The sequence below is a fragment of the Acinonyx jubatus genome, chromosome C2, assembly GCF_027475565.1.
Source record: "Acinonyx jubatus isolate Ajub_Pintada_27869175 chromosome C2, VMU_Ajub_asm_v1.0, whole genome shotgun sequence".
Lineage (NCBI taxonomy): Eukaryota > Metazoa > Chordata > Mammalia > Carnivora > Felidae > Acinonyx > Acinonyx jubatus.
This window is the reverse complement of record NC_069384.1, coordinates 149781384-149799267: the sequence shown is the minus strand read 5'-3', so window position 1 is coordinate 149799267 and position 17884 is coordinate 149781384. Positions and strand designations below refer to the sequence as shown.

At 57.5% G+C, this 17884-nt stretch overlaps 1 protein-coding gene across 13 annotated transcripts in view; it reads right to left on the bottom strand.

Moving 5' to 3' along the window:
* Nucleotides 1-17884, bottom strand: part of SCN5A (sodium voltage-gated channel alpha subunit 5) — a 94703-nt gene that overhangs the window by 70515 nt on the left and 6304 nt on the right. For all 13 annotated transcript variants that reach the window (XM_053221667.1, XM_053221657.1, XM_053221659.1 and 10 more), the window contains exons 2-3: nucleotides 8636-8950; nucleotides 5782-5889 (exon numbers count right to left, since the gene is read on the bottom strand). In XM_053221667.1, the coding sequence (XP_053077642.1) occupies nucleotides 5782-5889; nucleotides 8636-8908 (381 nt within the window). In that variant the 5' untranslated portion in view covers nucleotides 8909-8950. The remainder of the gene's footprint in view (nucleotides 1-5781; nucleotides 5890-8635; nucleotides 8951-17884) is intronic.

Here is a 17884-nt window from a genome sequence, read left to right as displayed (position 1 = left end):
CTGCCCCAGCTGGGGAGGGAGGGGAGGCGAGGGAGGCCTCTCGGAGAATCTAGGGGCGAGCCCTCGGCGCTTCTAGTCGTCTAGGGAATCTAGGGGACTAGGAAATAGCACCCCAAGGCCCACCCCCAGTTTATAATGAATTCTCCAATTTCTCACCTGAGGTAAAAGAAGATCAGGCTTTGGGAATCTCCCTTAGTTAAAGCAGAGCCTTTCAGCTCAGAGCCGTGGCTCCTGGAAGTCCCGATTCCTCCCTGGTGGGAGGACATCCCTCCGGGGATGGGGGTGGGGTGGGGGGTGGGGGGTGGGGGGTGGGGGAGGGATGTCCTTCAGCCCGACAGCTGCCCATCCCTCCGCCTGTGTTCAGGTCTCCAGGGCCGAGCCTAACTCCTCCTCCCTGACACATGCGTACGTTCCCCACACCCTGGCTCTGTGCCAAGGCTTTCCTTACTGGGCAGGTAACTCGCCCCTCAGCCAGCTTTACTCCCCCCACGGATCCACTACTGGGGATCCCAGGTGACTGCCGGAATATGAAAGGAACGACCCGAAAGAGCAGATATTTATTGAGCCCTTCCTCGGGGCCAGGCTCTGCTCTCTGTAACCAACCATTAACGAATTCAATTCTCCCCATAACTCTATGAGGGGGGAGACTGAGGCACAAGGCTAGGCTGCTAGTGACTACAGCAGGTAGAACCGCAGCCCTCCACCCCCCACCACCCAGACAACCACATCTTAATCCCTGACAAGCACGAATGTTAATTTCTATGGCAAAAGGGACCTTGTGGGTATGATCAAATTAGGGGTCTTGAGATGGGAGATTACCCTGGATTGTCTGGGTGGGCCCAATGTCAGCACAGGGTCCTTCTAAGTGGAAGAGGGACACAGGAGCCAGGTGGGAAAGACGCCACCAGCGGTTGCTGGCTTTGCACACGGAGGGGCCACAAGCCAAGGAGTCCGTGCAGCCTCTACAAACCGGGAATGACTAGGAAACAGATTCTCCCTGGTGCCTCCAGAGAGGAACCAGCCCCACTGATACCCTGATTGGAGTTCAGTGAGAACTTCTCGGACTTCTGACCTCCAGAACCGGAAGATGATGAATTTGTGTTGTTTTAAGCCGTTACGGTTGTGGTAATTCCTTGCAGCAGCCACAGACGACCGGTGCAAAGCTGGTCAATGCACGGCCTGGCTTGGAGCCCCGGCTGGCCTAGCACAGAGCCCCCCACGCTGAGCCCGGCTGCCCTGTCTCTGCATGACGACACCGAGGGTCCAGCCTGAAGGGCTGGGGGGAGTCCCGCTGCCTCAGGTCCCCACCCGCCAAGGGGGAATGCTACCCCACACTTGGCTTCTGCCATTCTCAGGGCAGTAAGCCAATGAGTGACGGACTCTGTAAAGTGGGAGCAGACTGCCACCAGGGGGAGGATCGCAATTAGCTGCCATTTTAAAGAACAGACCTAAGGAGCACGTGTGCCTGGCCCCGGGTGGGAGACAGGGAGGCGTCTGAAGAGCTCCGAGATAGGACGTTATGAGACACGACACCTGCCTCTGGCCGGGCCGGGCAGGAAGGCTTCCTGGAGGAGTCATGTAGACAGGCACCCACGGCTGGGCAGGGTTCTTTCATCAATCCAGCGGCGCGGCCGGTGGAGGTGAAGCAAGGTGGGCTGACTGGGGGGACCCCTCTCACCCATCTCGCTAGAGTGAAGGAAAGGCCCCTTGGCAGAGAACAGCAGGGTGGACAGGCTGCCTTGGACCAGAAGACTTGGCTGGACAGACATAGGTGAGCTGAACTCCAGCATCAAGGCTTGCGGAAGAGCCAGACAGCCGGGGCCTGGGTCCCAGGGTGGCGAATCACAAGAGCTGCCTGTCCTGGCTCTTCCAGACACAAGGACAGGTTAGGACGAGGTGCAGCAAACTCTAGTCTCTCTGCCACTTGACTGCTTGACACCCTGCCTGGCTCTCCCGACCCTGAACATGGCCCTTCCACTCCTGTACGTGTGTGGTCTCTTCCTGCCTAGAGGTGCTTGGAGTCCACGTGACTCTGCCCAAAGCATCCCCAGGTCCCCCATGGAGCTCAGCGTGCAGCCGATACCAGAGGGATGAGTCAGGGGCACAGCCGGCCAGGGCTCACCTGCTTGTATCGTCTGGCAGTTTCAGGCCGATGACTGAGCCGGCCCTGTGTGTGGGCAGAGGCAAAGGCCAGCTCTCGAGGTCTGAGCTCAGCTGAACATCTTCAATCCTGTCGTGTCATTGTCCCCAAACACCCACTCCCAGCCTCATGATTAAAATGCCAGCAAGGACTGCCTGCATGGGTGGTGGGGAATGCCTGAAACTTGGCCCGTCTATCTTCAGATCCCGGGGAGTCAAAAAAAAAAAAAAACCTCCCAAACAGAAGGGATGCCGTGGGGGGCATGTTCATATATTTGTGCTATTCAATGAACATGCACACACACACACACACACACACACACACACACACACAAACATGTGGTTTGATTGCCCATTTGAATCTGCTAGAGAAACGTGGGAGGATTTTGTGAGCAGATCCTGTGCACCCAGGAAGGCAGAAAGCTTCTCGGCGTGAACGTGAGGCCTCTCTGAATGTGGCTGCGGTGCAATCGGGGGTTCAGTTGGTTTCTTTTATTTGATTCTGGCAGGAACACATCCTGCAGGATTATAACAAAAATACATCAGAAAAAAATAATTCTACATACCCATATTTACTTTGTAGGCCACTTCCCAGGGACGCGTTGCAAGGGCGGAGCACAGAGCGAAGCTGGACTGAATTACGGGGCGCTCGCTAGCACGTCCCTGTGAGTGCCCGGACTGTTACTAGTGAGTGGGTTTTGAGAGCAGGGGCTGCCCTCCTGCCTTGTCTTAAGTTTGTCTTTGCTCCCTTGCCCTTTCCGAAGGGCCTGGCGCAGAAACGCGCACCTGTGTGGCTCGGTGGGTGTCAGTGGATGTGAAAATGGGAGCCGACCATGGGTGCAGACTTTCGGTTTTGCAAGACGCAGAAGGGTTAGGTAGAGCTTTGCTGCGTGACAATATGCATATAGTAACACTGCTGAACTGTATACTTAAATAGGGCTCGAGATGCTAAATTTTGGGGTGTGTGTGTATGTGTGTGTGTGTGTGTGTGTGTGTGTGTGTGTGTTTTACCACAATACAAAGGAATGTCAGCAGAGTGAAAACTCACTATTCAACACACGAAATCTGTGTGCATTCGAAACGCATAGCGACTGCTAATGGGCACAGGGTTCCTTTTTGGGGTGATGAAATGTGCCGGAATTGGAGAGCGGTGACGATACATTTTAAAATGATAAATTGTGTGGCATGTGGATTATATTTCAATTACGAAGAAAAGGAATACACGGAAAGCTAGTGGACTCCCAGGCCTCCCACCGGGGATTCTGGTCTGGAAAGGGCCAGGAATCGGCATTTTAAATGATGGGGCCCTCACAGACCGACACTTGTAAACGACTGCCCAGGGCGGCGTGTGCCCGAATCACGGGGCCCTGGTGAAAATGCAAGGGGTGGGGTGGGGCCCGAGATTCGGCAGGTCTTACAAGACCCTCGTGATGCGGGCGTTACTGGTCTGTGCCCCACTCTTTGAATGGCAAGGCTCAAGGGCACGGAGGCTGCTCCCAAATCCTGCGGATCTGGACCCTTCTTCTCCCCCGCTGCACTGAGCCCACCAGGGGGCGCACCAGCAGAGCGCTCCCATCCCCACGCAGTGGCTTGTCAAGGCAGCCCCTGGGAGACCGCGTCGCGGGGCCTCAACGATGGCAAGCCACTTCCCTGGGGCAGCGACCCTGGGGGACACAGGCCGGCGCTGAGGCCTCAGGGTGGGTCCCGCCGGGTGGAACGAGCACCCCACAGGCTGGGCCTCTGCTCCATGGACACTGGCCAGGCTGGGGACTCCAGTGTCCCGACTGCCTCCCTGGCTTCATCTGCCTTACCCCCGCCCCCGCCCGGCCCAGAGCCTTGCAGGAGGAATCCTGGGGCTGCTGTCGCATCCCTGGGGGCCCGCTGCGGCTGCCAAACAGTGCTGGGTTGGTTAGATACCTGCAGGAGAAGCCCCAGGTGGGAGCCGGAGAATGCTTTCAGGGAGGCCCCGCCCCTGGAGTGAGGCGGGGACCAGCTCAGAGCGAGCAAGAAGGCCGGCCTTCCCTCCCGCTGCGCTGTCCCCACCAGGCTGTGCCCACACGCTGGCAGGAACGACAACCACAACCGTTCCTGCTGCTGTCTTATCACTCTTAGGGGGGGCTGCAAAACTCCCAAGGGGCCAAGCACAGAGTCTTATTCAGCTCCCTACACCCCGGTGCCCAGCAGAGTGCCCGGGCATCTACGGGGCGTTTACAAGCAGTGGGCAGAACGGCTCAAAACTCAATCTCGAGCTCCTGGGGCCTCGCTTTGAAGGGCAGGCGGTCCCCGGAATACGGCCCCTCCCCCACGGCGTCTGTCCACCCTGGAGACCACCCTGCAGTTGCCACAGCCGCGGCCGGGGCTGCGGGTGAGACTCTCCCTGGACACACACAGCTCTCTGGAGCCCTGTGAGAAAGGCAGGAGCCGGCGGGAGGAGGGGAGAGCGCGGCTGCGTGCAGAGAGCAAATCTGGCAAAGCGCCCCCCGGCTGAACCCCGGGGGTGAGGCTCAGGCACACCTGGGCAGCAAGTGGAGCCAGGAAGCAGCACCCTTCATCCCCGCCGGGGCAGGAGAAGCCCCTGAGCTGTCCGCCTCTTAGCGGACACGGGGCAGGGTGTTTTCCCGAAGCCTCCCGCCCTGCCCAGAGGTGAACGGGTCTTTGCCTTGGCCTCAATCCAGAGCGGGGAGCGGAGGGGGGCCCTCGGGGAGGGCTATTGGGCCCGCCTGCCACACCCACGACTCATCGCACCACCGCGGAGCCCAGCGGCCCTGATTCGATTAACAGCCCAGCCAGCTGGCAGCCCAAGGAAGGCTGCCCAGGCGGGCGCGCTGAGCCGCAGATGCCTCCGTCTGCATCCGGACCCCCGCCTGCCCGCCTCCCCGCCTCCCCATCTGTGGGGCCCCTTTTCCGAAGTCCGCAGAACCGCCGCGATTGGGTGCCGGCGCCCCGTCCCACGTCCCACGTCCCACGCGGCGGAACGAGGCCCCCCTGGGGCCCAAAGGCCAGTCCCGTCCCTTATTACACTGCAGCAGTCCCAGAGTGCTCCTCCACAGCCGGCAGCTTTTTTAGGCTGCGGTTTATATAATTTAACGCTAACCGGAGTTCTTTGAGATAACTCTGAAACTGCAAACATTTTGTCAACGCCTAATCAAAAAGCAAGCGTCGCCTCCCTCGAAGGATGCCCACGTGTGACTGCACCAGAGGCCTCTTTACCAGGAAGCGGTTTCTCCTTGGCTGAGCCCCGGTGACCTGCTGCAAGGGGGTGGGGAGGCAGCGGGAGGGGACTCTGGAGCCAATATCGGAGTCAGGGGACCCTGACAGGCCTGTGTCTTCTTAGTAGGATCCCTACTAAGGATCCCTTAGTAGCTTGGCTTCCAGGACGTTTCTCTCCTGAAGAAGCAGGGTTTCCCAAACTTTCCCATGCCCGAGAATCCCCTGGGAGGTTGTTGAAACGCAGAGGCTTATTTGGCAGGTGTGGGGTGGGGCCCAAGAGCCTACCCATCCAACCGGCCACCAGGTGATGACTGTGCTGCCTGGGCCCTCGGGACAGCCCTGCTCTCAGCCTTAAACACCCTGCCCACCTCCTCGTGGGGCCCAGAGAAGATGCACAGCACGGACCGACTGCAAAGGATATGAATGAACCAGAATCTTCACAGCCGCTCTCCGGATAGGGTGGAAGGGACTGAGGACATACAAGGCATTCGTGGCACTGAACCGGAAGATGGTCTTGCCTTTATTCAGCACGATGAAGGTCTGTGAACAGAGAGGGGTTTTAGGTTGGGGCGGTGGCCCCTCGGCCCTTGTGGAGAGAGGATTCTGGGGGGCAGGTGTCGGCTCAGAGCCCTAGAACCCTGGCTAAGGGGTGGGGTGGGAGAAAAAGAGGGACTGAGAGAGGGGGAGGGGGAGGAAGGAAGGCAGCTGGTGTGTTTGGCAGGTCAATGGGCCCTCACGGTGTCGCCCACGGCTGCAGTGGGATCAGGTCAAGTTGAGGGGAATGCCAGGTTGGCAAAATTACGTTTCAAAATTGTGGCCCTAACAGGAAGAGGCCTCGCATGCTCCCAGCCGAGCTGTTATCACAGCAGAGGCCAGGATCTGGCCAGGATCAGCTCCTTCCCCTTCCCCCTTCCCCCTGCCGACCCCTCCCTGCCCGCTGGGGCCACAGGGACTGATGAGGGAGCTGGTCCTCGAGAAGACTGTAACAGGTAAGAAGCAGGGATGGCAAAACGCAGACCCCAGCCCTGAGGCCCTGTCTCCTTAAGTCCAGGATAGGTGTCAGCCCTGCAGCCCCCACCAGAGGAGATGACCGATGACCTAGCGTCTCCCCCCACTGGGGGGGGGTGTCTTTTTTTTTTTAAGTTTGTTTGTTTATTCATTTATTTATTTATTGTGTGTGTGCATGCACACACGAGTTGGGGAGGGGCAGAGAGTGAGGGAGACAGAGGATCCCAAGCAGGCTCCTTGCCATCAGCACAGAGTTGGACTCAGGGCTCGATCCCACACACCATGAGATCAAGATTTGAGCTGAAATCAAGAGTCAGACACTCAACCAACTGAGCCACCCAGGTGCCCCTCTTTTTTTTTTTTTTTAGTAGGCCTCACACCCAGCACAGAGTCCACTGTGGGGTTTGAACTCACAACCCTGACATCAAGACCTGAGCTGAGATCAAGAGTTGGACATTTAACTGACTGAGCCACCCGGGTGTCCCCTCTCTGGGGTGGGGGGGGGGGTCTTGAGCAGCCCAAGGCGGACCCTCTCTGCAGGCTTCCAGAAGACACTGTCCACACAGCACCGTGGGATGTGGGAGTGGACAGGAGGTGCTGGAGGCTAAGCCACGTGCAGATACAGCCCTCGAGGACAGCAGCGCACCCCCCCTTCCCCGCCCCCCCCCCCCGCCGCCCCCCAGGCTAAGCCCGGCACAGCTGAGGTGGCTCAGGGGTTGTGCTTCTGCGAAGGTTGAGCTGGTGAGACAAAGTTCTATTTAATCTGAGCTGGAAAGATAAGCTGACTGGATGTGTCAGGACAAAAAGTTCTGCTGTGGTACCTGTGTCACCCCTCAGGACTTCAGGCAGTGTGGCCAGGGGGCAGCAAGGAGAGACAGAAGGTTAGAGGCCACAGTCAGACCCAGGCCATGGTTCAAGTATTCCTGATCACAGGGATGGAAGCCAGTGTCCCCGGCCGCTTCCAGCCTCAACTCTTACCCGGCCCCCAAAGCCCAGCCCAGTCTCCCCTCCATCCTCAGTTGGGTCCCCCTGCCACGGTTCCGGCCTGTCCCAGCTGACTCCCACCTAACTGCCGCTCTCATTTGCCACTGAAACCTGGACTGGTCATCAGCTCTGGCCTTAACCCTGACCCTAATTCTTACCTCCCGCTCTGGCCAACTGGGACCTAGGCCCACCTACCCCGACGGATCCCAGCTTCCAGCCTTACTCTGAGCCCAACTGTCGTCCCAGCCTTCGGCCTCAACCTCACCTGTGTCACTTGAACCAGGGGCAAGTGCCAGCAGGTGCAAGGTGTCTTCTCTCGCTGCGCATGTCGACTGGGTGGGCTCTCCCTTTACCCATTGACCCGCACACCCACTCACATCACACATGGAGACAACTGTGCAACACACCCACCCTCAGGCTCCTGGTCTCTTAAATGCAGTCTCATGGCACGGTCACACACACACACACACACACAGAGGCACCTGGTGACACAGACACACAGGACTTACACTGCCGCATGCTCATACTTGCCCTGTGAACACCGACTCTGTCTGCCCTCCAGCCACCTTCTTCCTTAGGACCTGGCCGTCTGGGGAAAGGCCTCCACCAAATGTCTGCTGGTGGTCTGAGAGGTGAGGCCGGGGCAGGGTACCCAGATGGGGGGAATTCACCTCTTGGGTGCAAATCCTTACTGGGAGGAAGCCTGAGTCACCCTTCCCGGTGGACAAAAGCCACCTCCCCGCCCCACACCCAGGGGGACAATGGCAGAGTAAGCTCCCTCCCCACCCCTCTCGGATGTCCCACCGGCCCTCACAGTCCCCGTTGCCAGCCTGCAAGGCCCAGGAGCCACTGCCTCGGCCCCCAGCCTGAGCTGCCCAGGCACGGCCAACGCCCGGCAAACCCTCCCGCCAGAGCGTGCGGGCCACAGGGTGTCCTTAGTAGGAGAGGGGACCACGTGCTGTGCGCTAGGACCCAAGACGGGGAGGAGTCTGCCAGAGGGGAAAGTCTAAGCACAGATGACTTCCAGAATAGGGCACTCCACAAGGAGGCAAGACAACCGCGGCTCTGCCCGCTCCTTCCCTTCTAACACCAAACCGTATCAGGCTGCGTCATTCTGGCTTTTATTCCGGAATAAAATTCAGATGATCGGAATATAGATCACCAATGACTCACTCCCTCGAAGCCCGGGGAGCCTACCCCGAACGCAGCCCCACGTGGAGGCGAGGCCCTCTCCCTATCTGCTGTCGACAGGGAGCCGCAGGAAGGCGTGGGCACGGAGGTGGGCGGCCGTCACCTTTTGGGTGCTGTAGAAGGGGTCCAGGTCCTCCAGGGGCTCCCCGATCAGCTCTCGGGGCGGGTTGCCGTAGAGATCCGGCAGCTTTCTGGAGGCCTGCAGGTCCAGCTGGGGCCGGGGAGCCTCCTCCTCGGGCAGCCCTTCCCGGCTCTCCTGCGAGGCAGCCGAGCCCCGGGCTTGCTTCTCCGCCATGCGCTTCTCGATGGCCGCCAGGGACTCCCGGGTGAACCTGCGGAAGCTGCTGGTGCCCCGAGGTAACAGGAAGTCTGCCATCTTCTCATCCTGCTTCTGGGGCCCAGGCGGTCCTCGTGTGGCCTGTGGGGAAGCCAGAAAACACAAACGCGGCGCCTGATGCTGTGCCCGGACCCAGGGGGCGGGGAGGGGAGGACGAGGTTGGCGGGCAGGGTCCCGGGCGCAGTTCCCAACCTCTCCAGAGACACACCTGGCCGACCCTGGCCTGGGTAAACCCCGTGTCCTCCGGGCTGTGGGCTCCGCGTGGGGACCCGCAGGACAGTCCCTTTCCCATCCCAGTGGGCACACTTGATGGCAAGTAGGCAAGAGTGGCTGCCTCACCGAAGCCCTTTGCTCTGCCCCACTTGACACAAAAGGGAGCCCTTGCACCTGTTGCTTCCTTACCCGAGCCTACTGAGATACTTCCCACCAAGGTGCTGACACTCTCTGGACTAGGAGGGACGCTCCCTAGGGCAGGGATGGGGCCTGTCATCTTTTTATCGCAGGTCTGTGGCAGGGCTGGTCCTGAACAAGCGAGTGATGGAGGGAATCATGAAGAACACATAGGTGAGGGAAGGGCACGAGAAGGTACCCTGTGCCATCCCTCCTCTCAAGCTTGTCCCTTCTATAGGGACCCCTGGGGCCCTGTGGAGGGTGATCACAGGCCTCCTGGGCCAATGCCCAAACTCTGGGTCTCTCTTCCAGGCAGACGCAGCCTGGGTGCTGGGGCCAAAGGGTGGGGGCCGCTCTGTCTCCCCACAGCACCACGCGCCTGCAGGGGAAGGCTGCCCAGACTTCTCCTGGGGCACGGGGGTGCCAACCTCTGGTAACTGAAGGGGCATCTGTGTCTGCCGAATGAGACGCAGGCAAATCCCAAGGGGTTTCTGGAAACAGCAGGGTAACAGTCATGCAGGTGCTGGCCCCCTGGTGTATACGGCTGCAGCAGAGGATCCCCCCCCCACCCCGAGATCCCCAGGGGGAGCATTTTTCCAAAGATGGGAAACTCAGATGGAGCATCTCAGGCTCCTCACACCTCCCCACCTGCTCCCTTCCTCCCATATCTGAACAAGTGACAGCAGAAGCAGACAACAGTGACCACCATCCATGCGGGTGTCCAACCGGCACACATGTATGACGCCAGACCAGGGGAATGTGGGCCCCAGTGGCCTCAAACGATCCAGGACCTGGTGCGAACAGGCTCTGCCTATGACATGGAGGCCAAAGAATGCGCTCCTGACTGTCCCAGCAAAACAGGATGTGGTAGGCACAGCTCCTGACTGGGACACCACCGGGAAGGGGGAGGCAGTGTCACTAATTACCACATCAAACCCAGGAATGGCCGGGCACCAGCTCAAGAGGTCAGGGTGGACACCTGTTGGAGATCCCTGCCAGGACAGAATCCCTTTCCGCCAACCAAAGGCAGGCTTTGCCTTGATCTCACTCCCGAGAAACATGTCCAGTGACCCCAGTGATCTGCCGCATCGGCCCTTGCACACAGCCCGCAAAGAGCCCAGGACCAGGCACCGTGATTGCTGTGAGGCAGGCACCTGGCCAGGTGACAGGTAAACAGTGAGCAAGCGCTACACAGCCTTCCCCAGGGAAGCGCAGCAAGGAATGTGTGGAGGGAAAGTCAGAGCAGAGGTCCTAGGACCCAGCACCATAAGAACCACCCCATCCTTCGGTGTCTTGTTCTTCTGTTCCATCCAAGTGAAGTTAAAGGAGCACCTCTGTTAAAAATAGCAAGTGAGGGAGTGGGCTCCCATTTTCTAAAAGCGATCTCTGTGTAGCTTCCATCTTCGAGTGAACAAAGAAAGGTGTCTGTAATACTCCTCACCAAAGGTGAATGGTTTTTTTCCCCTTCGCTGGTAAGAATTTGGGTAATTTTACACTTTCCTTTTTGTACTTCCCTTTAGTGCTTGAATTAGTTAGGATGATCTTGTATTATGTTCACAAAAGCCATAAAGTCATTAGTCTTTCTTTTAAAAAAGGTGGGGGTTGGGGGGGAGAAACAAAGAAAAAAAAAAGCCAGCCTGGATGACAACAGCCCTTTGCAGGGCAATTCTCTCCACCATCAGCAATCACCAGTCAAGTAAATCAGGAAGCCTCCTCTTTGACTTGGAAGTATTTCCTAAAAATAGTGTTCTCTGTCTCAACTGTATCCATCTGTGTCCACATGCCTGCAAGGGTTCTGGAGACACGTGTATGCCCACAGACCTACAGAGGCTCACCGGTATATACTGGTGTGTGTGTGTGTGTGTGTGTGTGTGTGTGTGTCTGTGTGTGTGTGTGAGAGAGAGAGAGAGAGAGAGACAGACAGAAGAGAGATAGAGAGTGTGTGCATGCATGCACAAGCTGACACCTGCATATACGTCTGTTCCCGTAAAGGTGTTTTTAAAACGCGTATTGAAATCGATGATTCGCGCAGATCGGGGCACGTCTCCTAAGTGTACAGGTGGATGAATGTCTGTGAACCAAACAAACCTGGTAACAGCACCCAGGTCAAGAAAAATAATTGTTTCCGGTCCCCCAGACTCAGATTCCCCTCCGGTCACTTCCTCCCTGGTCGGGGCGACCACTCTTCTGACTGCTGACACCAGAGACACCTTTGTTCGTCTATGGAGTTCGGGAAAGAGTTCGGGGCAGGGGAAACGACAACACCTCATTCTCACTAACTTCTCACTGCAATTAAGCACCTCCCTCAATTATGAATGTAGGCAGCAAAACGATAGCGTGAGCGGCACCTGTGACCAGCAGAAGCTTGCAGATCTTTCCCGGACCCATGACAGGTGCCGCAAGCATCTCAAATATCATGAACGCTTATCGATACTTCAAAATTACAATGCTTATTAGACCCACTGCTAGATCTTATTGTTTAACACGTTCATAAAGAAGCGCTGACGATGGGCGCCTGGGTCTTAGGAAGGGTCTTGTCCCAGGAAGTCTGGGAAGTCTGTGGTTTCTGAAACCAGATTCCAGATGAAGTTCCCTGCCAGCACAGCCCCCCCCCCCCCACCCCCCAGCCAGGCAGCCTCAGGTTCCAAAGTAAACCAGTCAAGAGCCTCCTTTGTCTCTGGCCCCCGCAGGCAGTGCGTGGTGGGTGGGCAGGATGGATCTGTTTTCTCTCTTGTTCTTCCCCTGCCTGCACCTGGCTTTGGCCTTGCCCTTCCTTCAGCAGCTCAGGGCCCACGCCCTGCCGGTGGCCGAGACCCGCTGGGCCCTGGCTGCAAGGTTTCCGGTGAAGCCAAGGTAAGGAGGGGTTGGGGGTGGGCCAAGGACGCTCCAGGCTCAGGCCCGGCTATAGCCTTCGGGCCTGGGAGGTCAGGCCCCTGGCTTTCCAGGGAGGCCCCACCTCTGGCTGGGAGGAGCAAGGGGCCTCTGTCTTGCACAGCTCCAGCGTGTGGGGGAGCCCAGACCTGGTTTCATTCCAAGAGCATGTTCTCTGGAAGCAGCACGCCCGTGACTCTCCCCTCGTCCGGGACAGCTTGTCTGTCCGCTCCCTGGAAAGGCTGGAAAGGCTTCTCCCAGCCGATCACCCTTCCCGGCCCACTTGCCCCTGTTCTGTCAGCTTCACTCAAGCTCAAGGGGCCCCCGACTCCATCCTCTCTCAAGTTTATCAGTTTCTGGTTACTGGGGGCATCTCTCCCAAAGTTCTGCTGGCTCCCGAGACTTCACGGAAGCAGACCGTGAACCCTCCTTCTCAAATCGGTTCCTCCTGATCCTTTCCTCTGACCCGGGCTACACCCCTGCACCCTCACCAAACATCCCCGCCTCCTTTCCCACCGCCGCTGCCCAGGGACAGGCCTCCTCACCCGGCTGGCACTGTGCTGACACCACGGCCACTGGCCTCCTCCTTCTTTCCTTCCATCCTTTACATTCAGCTCCATCACTCCCTGGCTCAGACATTCCCAAACACTGTCCCCTGCCCCGTGCGATGGCAGGGCCACCCTGAAGGCTCTCCTCACCGACCCACCTCCTCCAGGACACCCTCTGTGACTGCCCACGCACACTGACCTCCCTCCTCTGGGTACCCTGCCCTTCCCCGCTTCCTGGCCTCGGCTGTTCTCTGATGGTCCCTGGGGTGAGTCTGATTTCACCCAACAGCCTGAAAACCCCTTCTTAGGGAAGGGCTGGGCCCCCCTCCTCTGAGTCGCTGGCCTATACATACCAGTATTCACAACAGGGTGAAGATGCCGTGGGGGAGAACAGCCAGCATCCACACCAGAAACTGGACCCTTCTGGACTTGTCTCTTATTTTTTGTCTCTTCAGGTGGCCTTCCTGAAGGAAGATTTTCCTGAACGTATGGGGCACAGAGCTGGTGCTCAATTCCCAGTGGTCACAATGCCATGACGTGGAACTCGACAGGGTGCAGCCGTGGGTACTGTCCAGGGTTGGGGACTGATGCTCTGGACCTCCCTGGTTTCAGCACTAAGGTTTCTGCATCCTGAGATGCGATACCCTTTGGTCCCGGACAAACCAGAATGGTCGGTCACCTGACAGGTAAAGAGGGACCGGACTCCAGCCCAACCTCTCCTTGTGGTGCCTTCCTGCCTGTTCCGCTCCCGGATCCCAAGGCAGGCATGCTCCAGCATCCTGAGTCACCTCTGGCATTTTGGTCGCCTTGGAATCAGAGCCTCTGGAACACAACATGCAAAGAATATTCTTTGCCATGTAAATTTATGCAAGGCGCTCCGTGGAAGTGGTTCCCAGGCTTCCTAGAAAATCTCTACTGGCTTCCTCTGCTCTGTGCTCCTCCCTCCCACCCTGCAGGCTCGGGCAACCTGTGCCCTTGCCCCAAGGCCCTGCTTTCCACTGCTCCTCAGTCCTAAAGCAAGAAGCTCAGGGAGAGCGTGTGGGTGCTCAGGAAGCCAGGGCTCACTCTCCACAGGTGGAGGGGAGGGCACCAGGAGCGAATTCATATCTTCCTTGAGGAAAACAAGTTAAAACTAATCAACACCTCAACGCATAGAATCCTTTTATCAACTGAGTGATTCAGTGAACATTTAAGCAGCACCCACTGTGTGCATGGTCCTACAAATGACTTCCTAGAGTACTTTTCTGCCCAAGGTGATGGATCCTAAATCAACAGGTCATGATGGGAAAATGAGTCCGAGCCATCCGCAATGCCACTCGGTGGCTTCTAAGGAAATTTCCACTTAGCCTTGCTGAGATTAGCAAGGAAGCGATGCCCTGGGCCAGAGAGCCGGGCCCTGTGCCCAACTCCGCTTCCACCTTTGGCTCCCCCACTTCCCTCTCTGGAAGATTCCCTGTTTCTGTTCTGCCTCTGCCTTCGGCTGTGTCCTGAGCTCCCAAAGCACAGTCCGGCCCAGCAGAGATGCCTCGAAGGGCCTGGTGAATGAATGAATGAGTGAATGAGCGCCAGATTAACCCTCCTATTGCCCAGCCACTAGCCCACACGGTGAGCTTGGACAGCATCAGAACGCCCCCTTTTTCTGGACCTTAGTTTCCCCAACCATGAGCTGGGTGGGCCATGCCAGCAGTATCACGTGCTCATGATACGTCTGAGACGGCTCTAAGTGCTGCTGTGGGTCACCTTTCATCCCTGCAACAATCCCAGGAAGAGGGGAGGTTATTATCTCCGTTACACAAAGGGAAACCTGATGCTTGCAGGTCAAGTGAGCGAGCCCCAGACTGTGCGAAGCCAGGCCTGACCAAGGTCCTACCTCGTCTCCCACCTCTGATGGCACAGAGGGTGGGGAGGAAGGGGCAAGGTCTACCGTGGGTGGGGCATGTCTGTGATCCCCACTACAGAGCTAGGAGTCCCTGGCTTAGTCCCTGTTGGCCTCCTCTGGCTGGCCAACCTGTCTGTGCCCACGCGTGGGCAGATGCTCCCAGGGAGCCCTGGCCGATTTCTGCCCATGCCCAGAGAGTCAGCAGTTCCCTCGTCGGAAGTGATTCCCTAGCAGTTTCTCTCTCTAGCTCCGGCCCTGTCCAATTGCCCTGTCCAACAGGGTGGCCACCCAGCCCCCATGGCACAGAGCACGTGGACTGTGGCTCGTGCCCATCGAGATGTGCTGTTGTTCGCTCCACACCGACTCTGAAGGCTTAGTACGGTCAAGAATGTCAACGGTCCCATCGTTAACTTTTAGACGTGGATTACGATTTACACAGACGATATTTTGGATATACTGGGTTAAGTAAAATATGTTCAAATTAACTTCACTTGCTACTTTTGACTTTTTAAAATGTGGCTACTAGAACATTTCACATTGCATATGTGACTTGCGGTTGTAGTTCACGTTACATCTCCACTGATGGCGTGACCACGGTGTCCCGGCCACCAGGCTCTAAACCCTTATAGAACTCCACCCGCTTTGGGCTGGGCCTCAGGCTAGCTGGGGGTGGGGGAGGGGAGGGACAGGGAGGGGGTAGGGATGGGCTGAAGGACAGTTGTCCTCCTCCGCAGACCGGAAAGTGGCCACCCCGGTTTGGGGCAGTGGCTGTGGGTGGTTGGGAGGGAGGTGGGGGACAGGGGGGAAGTGGGAGGGGTCCACAGCATCCCTCCTGCCCAGGCAATTATCTGCACAGTCCTGGTGCTCCCAGGGTACCAGCTTGGACAAAGGCTCAGCGGGGGTGCCAGCTGGTGCTCGTGGCCTGTGCATTCAGGTCCTTGCTCCCGGATCAAAGGCACATTGGCATGTCCTTGTGCAGGGCCTCAGCTAACCGGCTCCCTGCAGGCTCCACTCCTTTGAGGCTGCACACGCATTAACTCTGTCTAGTCCGAGCCCTATCTCTGGGGAGGGGGTGAGGATCCTGAGGGGGCTTTCCTTCTCTAGTCCCTATCCCAGCCCCCAGCAATCTGGGGAAGTCCTGCAGAATCCCCCCCCCCCCATCCCTCCCGTTGGCGCACACGCCCACCCCAGAAGCTGGGGATGCCCTCATTTACATTCATTTGCATCTCATTTATTCCAACACTCAGGCTGAAGCCGAGGCTAATTCAGCTGACAGGAAAACCCCACCCGCTTGCTCTGCGAGTGTTTCCCCAGGCAGGATGAAATGGGGTCCCTGAGACCGGGGCTGGGGGGGGTGGGGCTCGCTCTCCGGAGTGGGCGCTGAAGGGAGAGCGGGAATGGGGGCGGGGGCACCTTTGGCTTGAGCCCTGGATTCAGCCAAAGCCCCTGTTTTTTCAAACTCCTCCTTCCCCACAGTAAGGACAGGGCCCACCGGGCTTGGAAGCGGTTCGTTCATCTCGGGGTCAGTGGTGTTCCCAGTGCCAGGTCAGGAGAATTGCAAACTTCCCAGGTCATTCAGGGGCCCCTCCACAGGGCACATGACATCCTCTTCCCCCCCAAGCCCGAGTCTGCCTTGTAATCCTGTTCACTGCTCCATGCACAGCGATCTATAATGTTGTGCCAGGAGGCACTGAGCTGTTAGTCAAGGCCCAGGGCTGCCTAGAGGCCCTGGGTCTCCAGGGTGGGGACCTGAATGATCCACGATGCGACCACAGAACTCAGAAGTCAGAGAGCTGGCTCGGTCAACCAGGGCACTTCTGCCCCAGGCCCTGGACCATCTATCCCCATGCATCTACACACATTTGGGTCAGAAAGGTGCCCACCTATGGCCTGGGAATCACCTTGAGGGCACACAGGTGCCCAAGAGACAGCAATCAGCATCCTAAGCCTCTTTCTAGCACCATTTCTTCCAACTCATTTTGCTCAATACCTGGGCTTAAAAAAAAAAAAAAAGCCTTCGTGCACCGATGTCATGGCAACCGAAGCATTTATGGAGCACCTACTGTGTGCACTGAGGGAGACAGAAGTTCCCCCAGTGAAACCTGGGGAGCGTAGGGTCCCTTACTCCTCAGAGATAAGGCAATCCACCCACAGATACACAAAATCTATGCCACAAAAGTGTCTGTTGACACAGTATGGATGTGCAATCCTTTTGCCTTAATACTCTGAAATTGAGGTGTAATACACAAACAAGAAAATGCACAGATTTTAGATGCTATAGGTGAACGACTTTTAACAAATCTATATACTTGTGTAACTACCCCCTCCGCTCCCCAGGTAAGATCCTAAACATTCCCATCACCGCAGAGAGTTCCCTAAGGTCCCTTTCCGGTCAACTTTTCTGATTTCTATCAGCACAGATTAGTTTTGCCTGTTCTAGAAGTTCACATATATAGAAGCACACTGTATGGGCTGTTGGCATTGAACGTTCTTGCTCGACATAATGTTTCTGAGATTTTTAGTGTGTATTTGTTGGTGACTGCCGTCTAAGTCATCTAAGTTCCCTTTGCAATGCACAGCGACCATAAGTGACCCATCTGGGGACAAGCCCTTCAGAAACAACTCAATCATAAAAGGCAAGGGCTGGAAAGGCCCCAAAGTCCAGCTATCTCTGGGGACGGCCGCCCCCGGGGGATCCTTAGGGAGTATTTTTCTCTCCTTCCCTCAGACATTTCCTGAAACAGAAACTCAGCAATTATACATCTAACAGGCACCCAGCTCAGCAAGCGAGTGGGGGCTTTCCCTGGGTTTCCAGTTTTGTTAGCAACTAGCTGTCGCTTTATTTAACTGGCAGTCTGTGCCTCATCCAAGCCCACCACGGTGGGGGTGGTGGCTGGGTTGGCACTGCAAATGGCCAGCTGAGCTCCCGGGCCTTCTTTCGCTCAAGTCTGGCTGTGGCGGGCAGGCCTCTGTCCCTCTGCCTCCCTGCACCCCCACACCAGCTGGGTGTCCCTTAGTCGGAGGATGGGAGAATGGGCTGAAGGGCCTGGATTCTTCCCGGGGATGGGCCCCGAAGCAGGCAGCAGGGCTGGGCAGCAGAGGGCAGGCACTCTGGCTCTGAGGAGCTCTTTGGACCACTTTCCTGCTATGGGCCCAGGTCGATGAGGCTGGGGCTCTGATGGCCACACAGCAAGTATTGATGGGGCTGGGCTGGTCCCTCCCGTGGCCTGATTTCCAGCCCCCCCACCCCCCGCCCCGTCTTAGATCTCCCAGCCTGGCCAGATGGAGGGACAGCTAATGTAGCCCGAGAACTGAAATCAGTGCTTC